At 43.2% G+C, this 13099-nt stretch overlaps 2 protein-coding genes across 2 annotated transcripts; both read left to right on the forward strand.

The window, feature by feature from the left end:
• The first annotated feature begins 12008 nt into the window (after window positions 1–12008).
• Window positions 12009–12412, forward strand: LOC130875076 (small nuclear ribonucleoprotein Sm D1-like). Its single transcript, XM_057770736.1, has one exon. The coding sequence runs from the start codon at window positions 12011–12013 to the stop codon at window positions 12350–12352; it is 342 nt and encodes a 113-aa protein (XP_057626719.1). The 5' UTR covers window positions 12009–12010; the 3' UTR covers window positions 12353–12412.
• A 75-nt stretch (window positions 12413–12487) lies between these two features.
• LOC130875016 (histone deacetylase complex subunit SAP18-like) lies at window positions 12488–13009 on the forward strand. The gene has a single exon (XM_057770630.1). It carries the CDS (start codon window positions 12488–12490, stop codon window positions 13001–13003), a length of 516 nt encoding a protein of 171 aa, XP_057626613.1. The 3' UTR covers window positions 13004–13009.
• Window positions 13010–13099: the final 90 nt, after the last annotated feature.

Below are 13099 nucleotides of genomic sequence, written 5' to 3' on the forward strand. Positions count from 1 at the left end.
GATTGTCTATCACTCTGCCTCACTCTGAAACGACCAAGCCGCTTGTTCTTCGTTGCTTTTCTTTCTTTGATTATAAAGCAACTTCTCCTTTTGCTCAATCCATCAGAACAGTTTTGTTTTGGTTTGGTTTGGTTTTTTGCTTTTCGAGACAGGGTTTCTGTAGCTTTGGAGCCTGTCCTGGAACTAGCTCTTATAGACCAGGCTGGCCTTGAACTAACAGAGATCTGCTTGTCTCTGCCTCCCGAGTGCTAGGATTAACCCACCATCATTGCCCAGCTATTTTGTTTTTTAATGGAATGGAGATTTGCTCTCTTCTAAAGTTGAAAACCAAGTGAGATAAAACCTTGGCACTAATGTAGCTCTAGCCATATTCTTTTATAATAATGTGATAACCGAAGTTCTTGTCACCCATCTTACCTTATTTGTTAAATAATAAAATTAAAATTGGCCGGGCAGTGGTGGCACACGCCTTTAATCCCAGCACTTGGGAGGCAGAGGCAGGCGGATCTCTGAGAGTTCGAGACCAGCCTGGCCTACAAGAGCTAGTTCCAGGACAGGCTCCAAAAAACCACAGAGAAACCCTGTCTCGAAAAATAAATAAATAAATAAATAAATAAATAAATAAATAAAATTAAAATTGAAGGGGAGAATTCAAATCGTATTCCTTCCCTACCAACATACAGCAAATTTGAAAGAAAAAAAGAAGCAGGATTTCTGTAAGTCACATGGGACTGATAGAATCTAAAACCAGTTGACAGTTCAAACAATCTTAGAAGATGCTTAGGGAGTTGTTGCAATGACTTAGCTGTCACCTTAATGACGTCTAGAATCAACTACAATCTAAAGTGCTTGGCATGCCTGGGAAGGTATTACCTACTCAGATTATCTGAGATGGAGAGACCCACCCTAAACCTGGGCTATACCTTCTGATGGCAGTCCATATACATGCCCACAGACACGACGACATTGGAGAAGGAATCATTTGCTTTCTGCCTGCTCACCCTTTCTCCCATTGACAAGTCTATCTATCCTGTTGCTTATATTGGAACTACCTCCCTTTGCCTGTATTAGAACTCACTTCTTTGGGATTCAACATAGACTGAGGACCAACGGCTCTCTAGGGACCTTCTGGGACTTCAGCACCACAGGGGCCTGCTGAGACATCTGGCCTTGGAGACTGAACAACTGCCAAGCTTTATTTGTGAAACACCCCTTGTTGGACTACCTGGACCACAGCCTGTAAATCCATCTAATAAATCCCGTATAGATACATATACATTTATCTAATAAGTCCCATGGATAGCTGGTTCTGTTCCTTTAGAGAACCCTGACCAACACAAGAGGGTTTTTTTTTAACTTAAAAAAAGTTATATGGAAATTTTCATTATGAAGCGAGTTAATAGATTAATAATCAGGAAATGTAAAAATTATTCATCTTCATTGGTGATCTAGTGATTAAAATGTGACACCATTTTGAGGACGATGTAGCATTAAAATGGCGTGTTACTATATGTCCACTAAAGTGTCAAAAGTGAAAAATGTTTCCAGCATTGAATACAGAAGAGGAGGGAAAATAAACAGGGCCCTGCCCATTGTGTAAATCTCTACAAATGCCAAGACTGATTTTGTATGTATGGTGTGTGTGCACACGTGTGTGCAAGCACACACACGTCTGTGTACTTGTGGAAGCCAGAAGAAGATGTTGGGCATCCTACTTTAGTGCTCCCCAGCTTATTCTCTTCAGGCAGGGTCTCCCACCCTCTCACTGACCCTGCAGCGAGGCTGACAACCATCAGTCCTCGGTCACCTCCTCTTGTCACCTCTCCTAAGCCCGTGGCATTGGGGTTACAGGCAAGCAAGAGCACACTTAGCTCCCCCCCCCGCCCAGTTTTTGTGATTTTATTTCAACACAAATAAAACATGCACATGAGGCATCTACTCATTTTCTTCGCTGTGCAGCCTGGTACTGGGATTAGTGACACTGAGGACTGGCTGCGCTGCTCTTTCTGTAATGGCTTTGTGGTTCTTGGGCGAACCATTGTGAGTAATGACAGCACATGGTAAACGGCATTTCTAGCTCCTTGACACTGAGGACCAGAAACTTCCAGAAGCCACCAGACAACATGTACTTGGTTTTCTTGTTGCTCCAGCAACTGTTTTGCCCAAATCCACAAAGTCCCCCAAAAGCCAACAAGGAGACCGAGTCCCATATGTAGAAGCAAAGAGCCTTTATTTTATGCAAGTTTGCAAACTCGGTTTCTCCGCATGTCCAACATATTGGAATAAACAAAGAGCCCAGAGCTCATTTAGAGTTGAGTTTTTATAGTAGTAAAGGTGAGGGTGAGGGGTTTCTGAGGTTCAGGGCCCTTGATTGGCTGACATTTGTCTAGGGGTGTCCTGGTAAGTGTGTGCTGGCAGGTGATCCTATCTACAGCGGTTGGAACTTTAGGCATTTCCTTTGGATGGCCTGTTCTTGGGTGGTGCTCAGGTAATTTTAGTTTATGGTCCTTCCTGCAACCAGGTATTGCTTCAGGGTAAACTACTGAGACCCAGGCCTCCATTAAACTTTTCAATGGCTGAGTCCTACACAGGCAGGTGATAATGGTTGGAAGTAAGGAACTTCCTTTGGGTGATCTGTTTATATTTCGCTTTTCATGGCTGGCTTCTATACAACCAATGTTGGCCATGAGGATCTGGCTCTTGAATCTTCTTCTCAGTCCATTGTCTATACCCTGGGTTTTGGTCAGTTTTGCTTAGTTTTGACATGCCAGTTTCACTGGTTCCCGATGAACTTCTTGGTTCTCTTTTTGACAATCTCTTCACCAGAGACAGGAGGGCAACCTTGATGCCTCGAAAAAGATGGCAGCCACCTCGAAGGCCAAGGAAGAAGGAAGGGACAGTAGTATACCAAAGACAATGGGACCCTCACAGGCTTTTTAATGAGGATTCTAGGGATTTGAACTCAGGCCCTCATGCTTACACAAGTGTTTTTATTTGCTGAGTCATTCTTCAATTCCTAGTACAACTACTTTGGTAAACATCTTAACAGTTTCTTAAAAAGCTAAAACATAGGGGCTGGAGAGATGGCTCAGAGGTTAAGAGCATTGTCTGCTCTTCCAAAGGTCCTGAGTTCAATTCCCAGCAACCACATGGTGGCTCACAACCATCTGTAATGGGGTCTGGTGCCCTCTTCTGGCCTGCAGGCAGACACACAGACAGAATATTGTGTATATATAATAAATAAATAAATAAATAAATAAATAAATAAATAAATAAATGCTAAAACATAGATCTACTTCATAAACTAACAATTCTATGCCTATCTATTTATCCAGGAAAAAAAGAATAATTTGTCTATAGAAGCCCATGCATATAAGGGTTCATTGTAGCCCAATTTATATCCAAATCCAGAAACAGGGCAGCAAGACGGCTCAGAGGATAGAGGGACTTGCTGCCAAGCCTCAGGACTTGAGTTCATTCTCCAGGATCACATGTTGAAAAAAGAAAACAGATTCCCAGAGGCTGTCATCTGACTTCCACATGTACACTCACAAATACACACGCATGTACAATAAATAAATATAAGAATAATTTTTAGCCAGGCGGTGGTGGCGCACGCCTTTAATCCCAGCACTTGGGAGGCAGAGGCAGGCAGATCTCTGTGAGTTCGAGACCAGCCTGGTCTACAAGAGCTAGTTCAAGGACAGGCTCCAAAACCACAGAGAAACCCTGTCTCGAAAAAACCAAAAAAAAAAAAAAAAAAGAATAATTTTTAATTCTTTAAATTTTTTTAGTTTTATTTTTTTTCTGTCTAGTATGTAAGTGTACCACGTGTAAGTGTACCACAGGTGCATGTGTACATTGGTGTGTGCGTGTGTGCGTGTGTGCACAATGCTTATAGATGCCAGAAGAGGGCATCAGATGCCCTGGAACTGTAGTTAGATATGGTTGTGAACTGCCATGTGACTACAAAGAACTGAACTCCTGCCTTCTGCAACAGCAGCAAATGCTCTTAACAGCTGAACTATTGCTCCTTAGTTTAAAACAAACAAATGGCCACAATAGCAACAACCCAGGCTGCCCTCTTACCCAACTGTTGCTCTGTGAGCCTTGGAAATGATTGGCCTGACAAGATATACCTATAGGTGCAATATATTTATAGAAGCAACCAACTACGTTCTGATCAGATTTGAGGCAAGATCCACAGGAGGAAATACATGACTGGTATAGAAAATCTGACCAAGAATCCATGGTTGAGTAGCTTATAGGCCCTAGTGGTAAACCTACTATATTACTATTATTGTACTAAATTGATATGGTATCAAAATACTCTCTAAGCTCATGTCTTTATATCCATATATTCTTCAGACCACATCAGAGAAGTTTCTTTGTACAATGGATGGCAGTTAAAGCAGAAACTCACAACTGATCAAAGTATAGAGTACCAAGTGTCTCTGGACTATTCATCCAAAAAATTGTTGTAGGAGCTGCGGGGTGCATTCCTGCCACCCAGCTCCCGGTTGCCTGGCTAGCTTATGCCTCGAAATAACAACACACAAACTGTATTCTTTTAAACACTGTTTGGCCCATTGTATCTAGCCTCTTCTCGGCTAACTCTCGCACCTGGACTAGCCCATTTCTAATAATGTGTGTAGCACCCCAAGATGCGCTTACCGGGAAGATTCTAGCCTACATCCATCCTGGGTTAGAGCTTCATCGCATCTGCCCCAGAGAGGAGAGCTATCGAGTCTGAGCTCACTTCCTCTTCCTCCCAGCATTCTGTTCTGTTTACTCCACCCACCTACGTTCTAACCTACGAGGGCCAAGCAGTTTCTTTATTTTTTAACCAGTGACCTTCCTCCATCAATATTCCTTCCCCCAAGGGCCTTCACAGAGAAGGTAAGGGGAAAACGTAAGAGCCAGAGGTTGGGCAGGACCAGGGCACAGCATGTCTTCTACATACGACAGGGGCCACTGCACTCATGAGTCCCTGTGGTTTCTGTGGTTAAACCAACATTCTAGCATAGAGGGCAGAAGTTTTCAGGAGTCCCAACTATAACTGAAGAACTATTGCCCTTTCATGGCTTCTTAGGGAAGGAAAGTCAGTTTTTAAAGGTGTTGTCCCTGGTAGAGTGACCATGCTCCAGCGATGACTCCACACCCTTGAGTATATAAACGGCACCAACTGGACTCGGTGTGTTATAAATAGAAAAGAAAAGATGACACAAAGCCGGGGGCAGGTAAGGGTGGACCTGGAAGGACTTGAGAATAGTTGGGTAAATAGGATCAAAATTTATTGTATGTATGTATGTATGAAATTTTTAAAGAATTAGTAAATATGTTTAAAAATTAGAGATTCAAATCTAGAAACAGGAAAATGCTAAACTTGCTATGGTATGCTTATGTTGAATAAAAGCATTCAGAATACAATATAAAAAACTCAACATGGCTAAGTTTTGAAAGATTATAAATGTAGCGCATTTCATTTATTTGAAGTAGGAATTATAGTAGTGGGCATCAGGTCTCCAGTTGCTCTGCTGAGGGGAGAATTGATTGGGAATAGTCACAGGGAAACATTCTGGAATGACTAAATTTTCCACTTTTTGAAAATACCCAGAAAAACTTCCCTAAAGCCTAGCCCTTACACCACTTTCAGTTGCATATTCACAGACAGATAAACTACAGAAGCTACTGCCTGGAGAATATTTTGAACCTAGATTGTGTTGTTATCTGTACAGTGTCTGGCTGCAGGAAACTCGCCGAGCTGTTCCCTAACCGTGAGTGGATTTCACGACTTGTCAATTATATCTCAATAAACTGGAGTGAAAAGACAGCACACATGAGATTGCAAAGAGAGATAACCACTCACGGATTTGGGGTACATCACTTCTTCAGACACTTCAAGACACTTAAAGGAAGTGTGCCTTCTGGCCAAGCGATTCCACTTCAGAAACTTTTGACAGGAAAGCATCTGAGGACATGCACAGAGATTTCTTCTGACAGGTGTATGTAGAAGTGCCATTTGTTAATAGATGAAACTTCAAAGCAATTTAACATCTGCCAGGAGCACGCAGTGAAATATGTATGAATGTATGTGCACGTACAGATATAAAAGAATCCTGTAAACTAATAATAATCAATAGTAAAAATTATGCACAAGACTTTGAAAAACTGCATGTTTGTAAAATATATAGGAAACAGTATGAGTAGTCTTATTCCATATTGCACAGTGCCTTTAGTATTCTGCTGTGTTATTATTGCATATATACTAATAGCACACCTAACCAGAATATATTGTAGAGATACACAGCAGAGTGATGAAGTAGGGGCCCTGGTAGGGTTAAGACAGTGCATTTCAGGGGATCTAATGTCATCTTCTGTCTTCCAGCACCAGGAATGCAGGCGGTATGCAGACATACATGCAGGTTAAAATAGCCCATACTCATAAAATAAAATGAAATCCCATCAACAATCGTTAGAACTGTTGTTCACGTGTGGCAAATATGATACCATGGGGTGAAGAGACTCACATACTACATGACTTTAATGGGTTCTGACAATCTGGTCCAGCGTGTGTCAACTGAGTCACGTCGTCGCTGTCACTGCCGTCAATACGGTTCTGCCAGGAAAGGAGTCTTTTCAGTGTTGCTACGACCTGTGTTTCTGTCTTTACTGTTCACCACGCGTACACATTCAGATGATGTCAGAAAGCACACATATGTGTGTATACACACCTAAGTGCTTGTATATGTGGAGGTCAGAGGTCAAGGCAAGTGCTTAGGGATCCAAACACAGGTTTTTACGCTCGTGTGGCAAGCACTGGCTAAGCCATCCCAGCCCCAGAAGTCACACTTAACTATTGTGCATCTGTATAATATGGATTAAATTCTTAACCTCAATCACGTTAAGAAAGCCTGGCTCTATGAAATGCTTTTTCCCTTTCCAGTTTCATGGGGAAACTGCTCTAAGAACCACTTGAAAGAGATCAGTTCAAATGCTTCAAGAATTTGGCTAATTGACTGGGAATATAGCTCATTTGGTAGAGAGCTTGCTTTGTATGTACAAAGTCCGGGGTTTGGCCCCCAGGAGTGCATAGACTAGATGTACTGGTGCACGCCTAGCATCCTGGCATTCTGCAGGTAGAGTCAGGAGAATCAGGAGGAATTCAGGGTAGTCTTTGACTACGTTGTGAGTTTAAGGCTTTGGCTGCAGGAGACCCTGCTACAAAAAAAAAAGAGAAAGAAAAAGCAATCTGCCTGCTTTCTGGGAGTACTAAAATGTGCATGTGAGGCGGATCTCTGGGAGTTCGAGGCCAGCCTGGTCTACAAGAGCTAGTTCCGGGACAGGCACCAAAGCTACAGAGAAACCCTGTCTCGAAAAAAGCAAAAAAAAAAAAAAAAAAAAAAAAAAATGTGCATGTGGCTGCCCTGTCAGACGATGGACAAAAAGCAAAACTGCTTACAGGTCCAAGAACCAAGGAAAACACACACGACTGGTGGCAACAGACTCCTACAGCATTCCTTCCAGACACGAACGCACTTGGGGCTTGCGCCTTTCTCCTGGAAACTTAAGCGCTTTGACCAAGGTCACCTTGGCCGGGTGCTGTGCCCTCTGCAGAGTCAAACTGGAGCCCGTAGTCAGCCCAAGGTCAGGAGCACGGCTGTGATTTGGGTCCTTTGTCTCTTACGCAGTCTAAAGCTCTAGTCAGAGGGCAGTGTGGTTTGATGCAAAACTTCAGGACAGGAAGTCAGGAACCCTGCGGGTTGGCGTTGGTTTTGTCTCTAGCTGGCCACATTTTCTGGTGCAGCCTTCCCCCTTCTTCCCCCTGTTATTGGCTATGCCTCCTTACCCAGAACATTTTTAAGGCCCCTTCAGGTCAGACACTCTATGGCTTTCAGAAAACCATGCCTTTCCCTGACCCCCTCAGATCTAGTTCCAGCAGGCATCGGTGCCCTCTGTACCCTTCCCCATACCTGGTTCTCTTGGGCACACCTGTGTCTCCTCCAAGCTCTGCAAGGTCAAAGGAATCTCCTATGAACTGCTTAAGGGAGTGTTGAAACTTTTTCTCCCACTGACGAATCTTTTTAGCTAGAGTCGTGTTTAGTTGTTTCCCTACAAACTGGATTAACTGGACATACATATGTCTGTAGACAAATACTATTCATGCTCTGCAGAGTAAATAGAGACTTCTCTTCCTTATACGGACACTAAGTGCCCGGGGATGTAGACAGTCAAGAAGAATGGTGTTGTCAGGGGACTAGCCTCTCCGCAGGGTAGGGCTGTTCAGGTTCTGACCCAGACACAAGCAGGAATGAATGCCCCAAACAGAGGGGCTTGCCACATTCATCCATATCAAAATATGACCAAGCCAAAGAGAGGCAGAGGGATCTGGATTGTGTTACTAATTCAATTTTCAATGCCAGTTAGTTTCATTGGCCTGACAAGGCCGAGGCATTGCCAAAGTCAATACAGCCTATCTGTGTGCCTCAGGCAAGCTTTGGTGCTAAAGGAGGCTTTTATCCCAGACAGTCTGTCCTCTGAACGTTAGCTAGTGTCCCTTTTAGTCCCTAGTTTCTATATGTAGTTATGAGTTTCATACATTGAATTCTGAGTGTTGAAGCCAAACTTCTAGGAAGGGTCTTCTCTCCTGGCGTCCTTCACACTGTTTACAAAGCTGCATGTAAACTTTTATGGTTTTTTTTAATATTGTAATACACCATGATTTTTAAAAAAAAATTAGCAAGCATTTCCAGACAGGATGCTATTAAAATATTCACTTCCTAGACAGATTAAACTGTTTTTAATCACTAAGAAAATTCCCTACCATTTCTTATCAAAATATCTTTTTAAAAAGATATTTTATGCTTACTCTTGTGCCCATATGTGTGTATATCACACGTGTGGCAGTGCCCATGGAGGCCAGAAGCACTGGGTCCTCTGGAGTGGGAGTTCCAAGCAGTTGTGAGCCAATGCTCACAACTGTGGTGCCGAGAACTGAACGCTTGTGCTTCTGGAAGACCAGAACAGGCTCCTCACCACGGAGCCGTCTCTCCAGCCCTTATCTTACTCTAGTGTTTATGTTTCCAGTGAGTATCTATCTAAGCTGCGAAGACCCGGGATCAGACTGCCCCCTTCTCGAGGAGAGGAAAGGAAATACTTTTATGACTGAACAAGGTTTCATTTCACGGTCTCGGTGTAAACTCTACAATTTCACCACGAGCTAAATCCCTGGGCCAGGAAGCCATAGACTTCAAATTCTGGTCTCGGGCGTCTCGACACTTGGAGAAGACAAGACCATGACTCTGGTCATTGAGTATGTAATGATGGCCAAGCTTAATAGTTAAAGCAATGTTTGTTTGTTTGTTTGTTTGTTTTAAAAAAGGATGAAAAGTGGGAGTATAGTAAGTTTCAGCTTCATCAAGGCACGGCATAGTTTACCATCTGGGCCACGTGACCTCGGCAATCGGCCTCATCTGGGAATGGTATATAATAATTACATAGTTATTATTTTTCTTTGGCCTTCCTGCCTTGAATGACTGATTTAATAAATGCCTATCTGTCCATCTGGTATAGTTTAGCTATAGGAAACCTGCTAGGTTAACTGGCATAATTCCTCTGGTTTTACAAACACTGAGGTCCAGACAGATTTATCTCCCCGTGTTGGCTGAAGGGCAGCTTTTAATAATCTGGGGACCCTAGAAGTCAGTCTCTGCGCTGAGAACTGATCATGTCCCTTTGTGCTGAGAGCCTGGTGTACACTTGGATTCTGTACTTTGCCTTCAACATATTCATATAAAAGTTAAACTTTAAATCTATAAAAAGGCCAATGTTCACCAACAATAAATCTCACCTATTTTTCAATTTCCCTTTCACAACGTGCTTATTCATTTCAGTCCTCTTTCTAAAGAAAGGTTATTTAAGATTTCAATTTTTGCTGAAGCTATCCTGTAACTGATTTGATGAACTTAAGTTTTCTTTATAATATGGGTTTGCTAATCTTCCCAGAGGGAGTCATTGTAAGTAAGATACACAGGATGAGTTCTGTAAACTAAGAGACACTTGTCTACCTATCCTAACCCATATCAGCATTTTAAAAGTGGCTTCTTTCCTAAGCAGCTTTTAAAAAGGAAAATATTACTGACAAACCCACCAAAAATTCTGTTATCAAAACATTTGCTTTCATGTATAGATATAGGTATCTTGTTTTAGGCCTTTTAAATATTTGACTTTTTCATCAAAAGTTACATTTCTTTCTTTCCTTCTTTCTTTTCTTCCTTTTTCTCTCTCTCTCTCTCCCTCCCTTCCTCCCTCCCTTCCTTCCTTCCTTCAATCCTTTTTTTCCTTCCTTCCTTCTTTTTTTTCTTTCTTTTGGTTTTTTGAGTCAGGGTTTCTCTGTATAGTTTTGGAGCCTGTCCTGGATCTCACTCTGTAGACCAGGCTGACCTCAAACTCACAGAGATTCCCCTGCCTCTACCTCCCGAGTGCTGGGATTAAAGGAATGCACCACTGCCACACAGCAAAAAGTTACATTTCTTAAAGCAATGTATTAGGACACACCTATGATCCCAGCATGGACGTTTGATTACCTGTCTCTACCTCCTGAGTGCTACAGACAGGTATTACAGGGGATTTCATCTTTTTGTTCAGATGCTAGGGATGGAATCTAGGGCTTTGTACACGACACAGGTAAATGCTCTACCAACTGAGATACCTCCCAGCCCCCAAGATCTTTTGTACACACGAATGTTCTTAATCTTAGACATTTGGTTTTACTAGTTTTAGGCAATCAGGGCCTATGACAAGTCAGTTGGAAACTGTCAACCAGAAGAACAGCACATACTACTTTGATCAGGAAAATTAAAATATTTTCCAAGAAAGTCTATTTGTAAAACATTTTCCAAAGTGAAGTCCAGTGCAGAAATATTTTTGGCAACTAAGCAGCAGGGGGCTGAGAACCCGGTCTGTACCAGTTTTGCTAACTCCAGCGACCAGGGCTGGAAGATCTGACCTAGAGAATGATATACTGAAATGCACAGGGCTCATCCTGTGTAAGAAATGACATGTGTGTGCTGGGCAGCAACACTTTAGCCACTAGAGTTAGCTCCTCGTTGTCCAGGGCATGCAATGTTGTGACATTGAATGGGACATAAGGAAGGTGGGGCACTTAGGCAAGAAGGGATACTGAGGCTCAAGATAAGCATGCCTACACCTAGTAAATCTGAATAACATATGCACCTGTCTGAATTAAAGTATCCTAAAGTCCAAATGGAATGCTTGGGAACTTCTGTGTATGAGATGGCAGGAGTGACTGGGGCATAGGGCTTGCTGATGGCCTTAAGTCTGGCAGGGAGACAGGAGGAGCTACAGGAAAATATCCATATAGATCTGGATCTCAAAATAACTGTGCCAAGGGAAAACCAGGTGCTTTTAAAATGAGTTTATACTCGATGGTTACATTTATATCAAACTCAAGCAAGGGCAAGCTAATCTATACTGACAGAAAGCAGATGGCTGTTTGCATGAGTGAGACAGAGGAAAAAAGTTACAAAATGGGGCCTCCGCTCGCCCGCCCTTCTCGTTGCGGCGGGAGCTCGGGCGAGGGGTCGGCGCGTCCCGGCCCCGCGGCTCTTCCCGAAATGGAGAGACCCAACCGCCACTACCCACCTCTAGTCCCCCGGCTTAAACCGAGCGGTGACCGGTTTTCCTAGCAAGTCGGGCTCCTTGCACCGAAGAGAACTAGCATGGCTTTCTTTTCAGATAACGATGCCGACTTGCTAGGCGCTTTAGATTAAGTTGTCCTTTATTTTGGACCGGTTATCCGAACTGTGTAACGGCTTTCGATTAACGAAAGATCATGTCCCGGGGTGGGACAGAAATTAACAAGAAATTTCGCCCTATTGCACAGATTGTGTCGGTTAGTGGAGCCTTGTTTGCTGGTGTGATTACTTCCAAACTAAATAGACTTGAGGCCAAACCTGAAACGGCATAATACCTAAGCCAATGATTTTTGATGAAATTGAGTCATGAAACCGTAACCATTGAATTGAAGAATGCAACACAAGTCCATGGAACAATCACAGGTGTAGATGTTAGCATGAATACACATCTTAAAGCTGTGAAAATGACCCTGAAGAACAGAGAACCTGTACAGTTGGAAACATTGAGTATTCGAGGAAACAACATTCGATACTTTATTCTACCAGACAGCTTACCTCTTGATACATTACTTGTGGATGTTGAGCCTAAGGTGAAATCTAAGAAGAGAGAAGCTGTTGCAGGACGAGGTCAAGGTCGAGGCCGAGGTAGAGGAAGAGGACGTGCGTGGTCGCGGCAGAGGAAGAGGGGGTCCTAGGCGATAATGTCTTTCAAGATTACTGTTCCAAAGTGATATAGAATTGGGGGATATTTTTTGTACAGGTTTTGTTTGTCAGTTTTTAATAAACATAAGTGTGGGATGAAAAAAAAAGTTACAAGAAACGAGTAGCTCATGCTCGCTGCAGGGGTCGGAGGTCAGGGCCAGCGTCTCTCGGGCCGAAGGAGGAAGATGGCGGTGGAATCGCGCGTTACCCAGGAGGAGATTAAGAAGGAGCCCGAGAAGCCGATCGACCGCGAGAAGACCTGCCCGCTCCTGCTGTGGGTCTTCACCACCAACAACGGCCGCCACCACCGCATGGACGAGTTCTCCCACGGGAACGTGCCCTCGAGCAAGCTGCAGATCTACACCTGGATGGATGCAACCTTGAAAGAACTGACTAGTTTAGTAAAGGAAGTCTACCCAGAAGCCAGAAAGAAGGGCACACACTTCAATTTTGCAATTGTTTTTATGGATCTTAAAAGACCTGGATATAGAGTTAAGGAGATTGGCAGCACCATGTCTGGCAGGAAGGGCACCGATGACTCCATGACCCTGCAGTCACAGAAGTTCCAAATAGGGGATTATCTGGACATAGCCATCACTCCTCCAAATCGGGCCCCTCCTTCAGGACGGATGAGACCATACTAAATTCTATTGACTTTCTTTTTTTTTGTTTTGTTTTGTTTTGTTTTTGTTTTTCGAGACAGGGTTTCTCTGTGGCTTTGGAGCCTGTCCTGGAACTAG

Source organism: Chionomys nivalis, chromosome 5 (genome assembly GCF_950005125.1).
Source record: "Chionomys nivalis chromosome 5, mChiNiv1.1, whole genome shotgun sequence".
NCBI lineage: Eukaryota > Metazoa > Chordata > Mammalia > Rodentia > Cricetidae > Chionomys > Chionomys nivalis.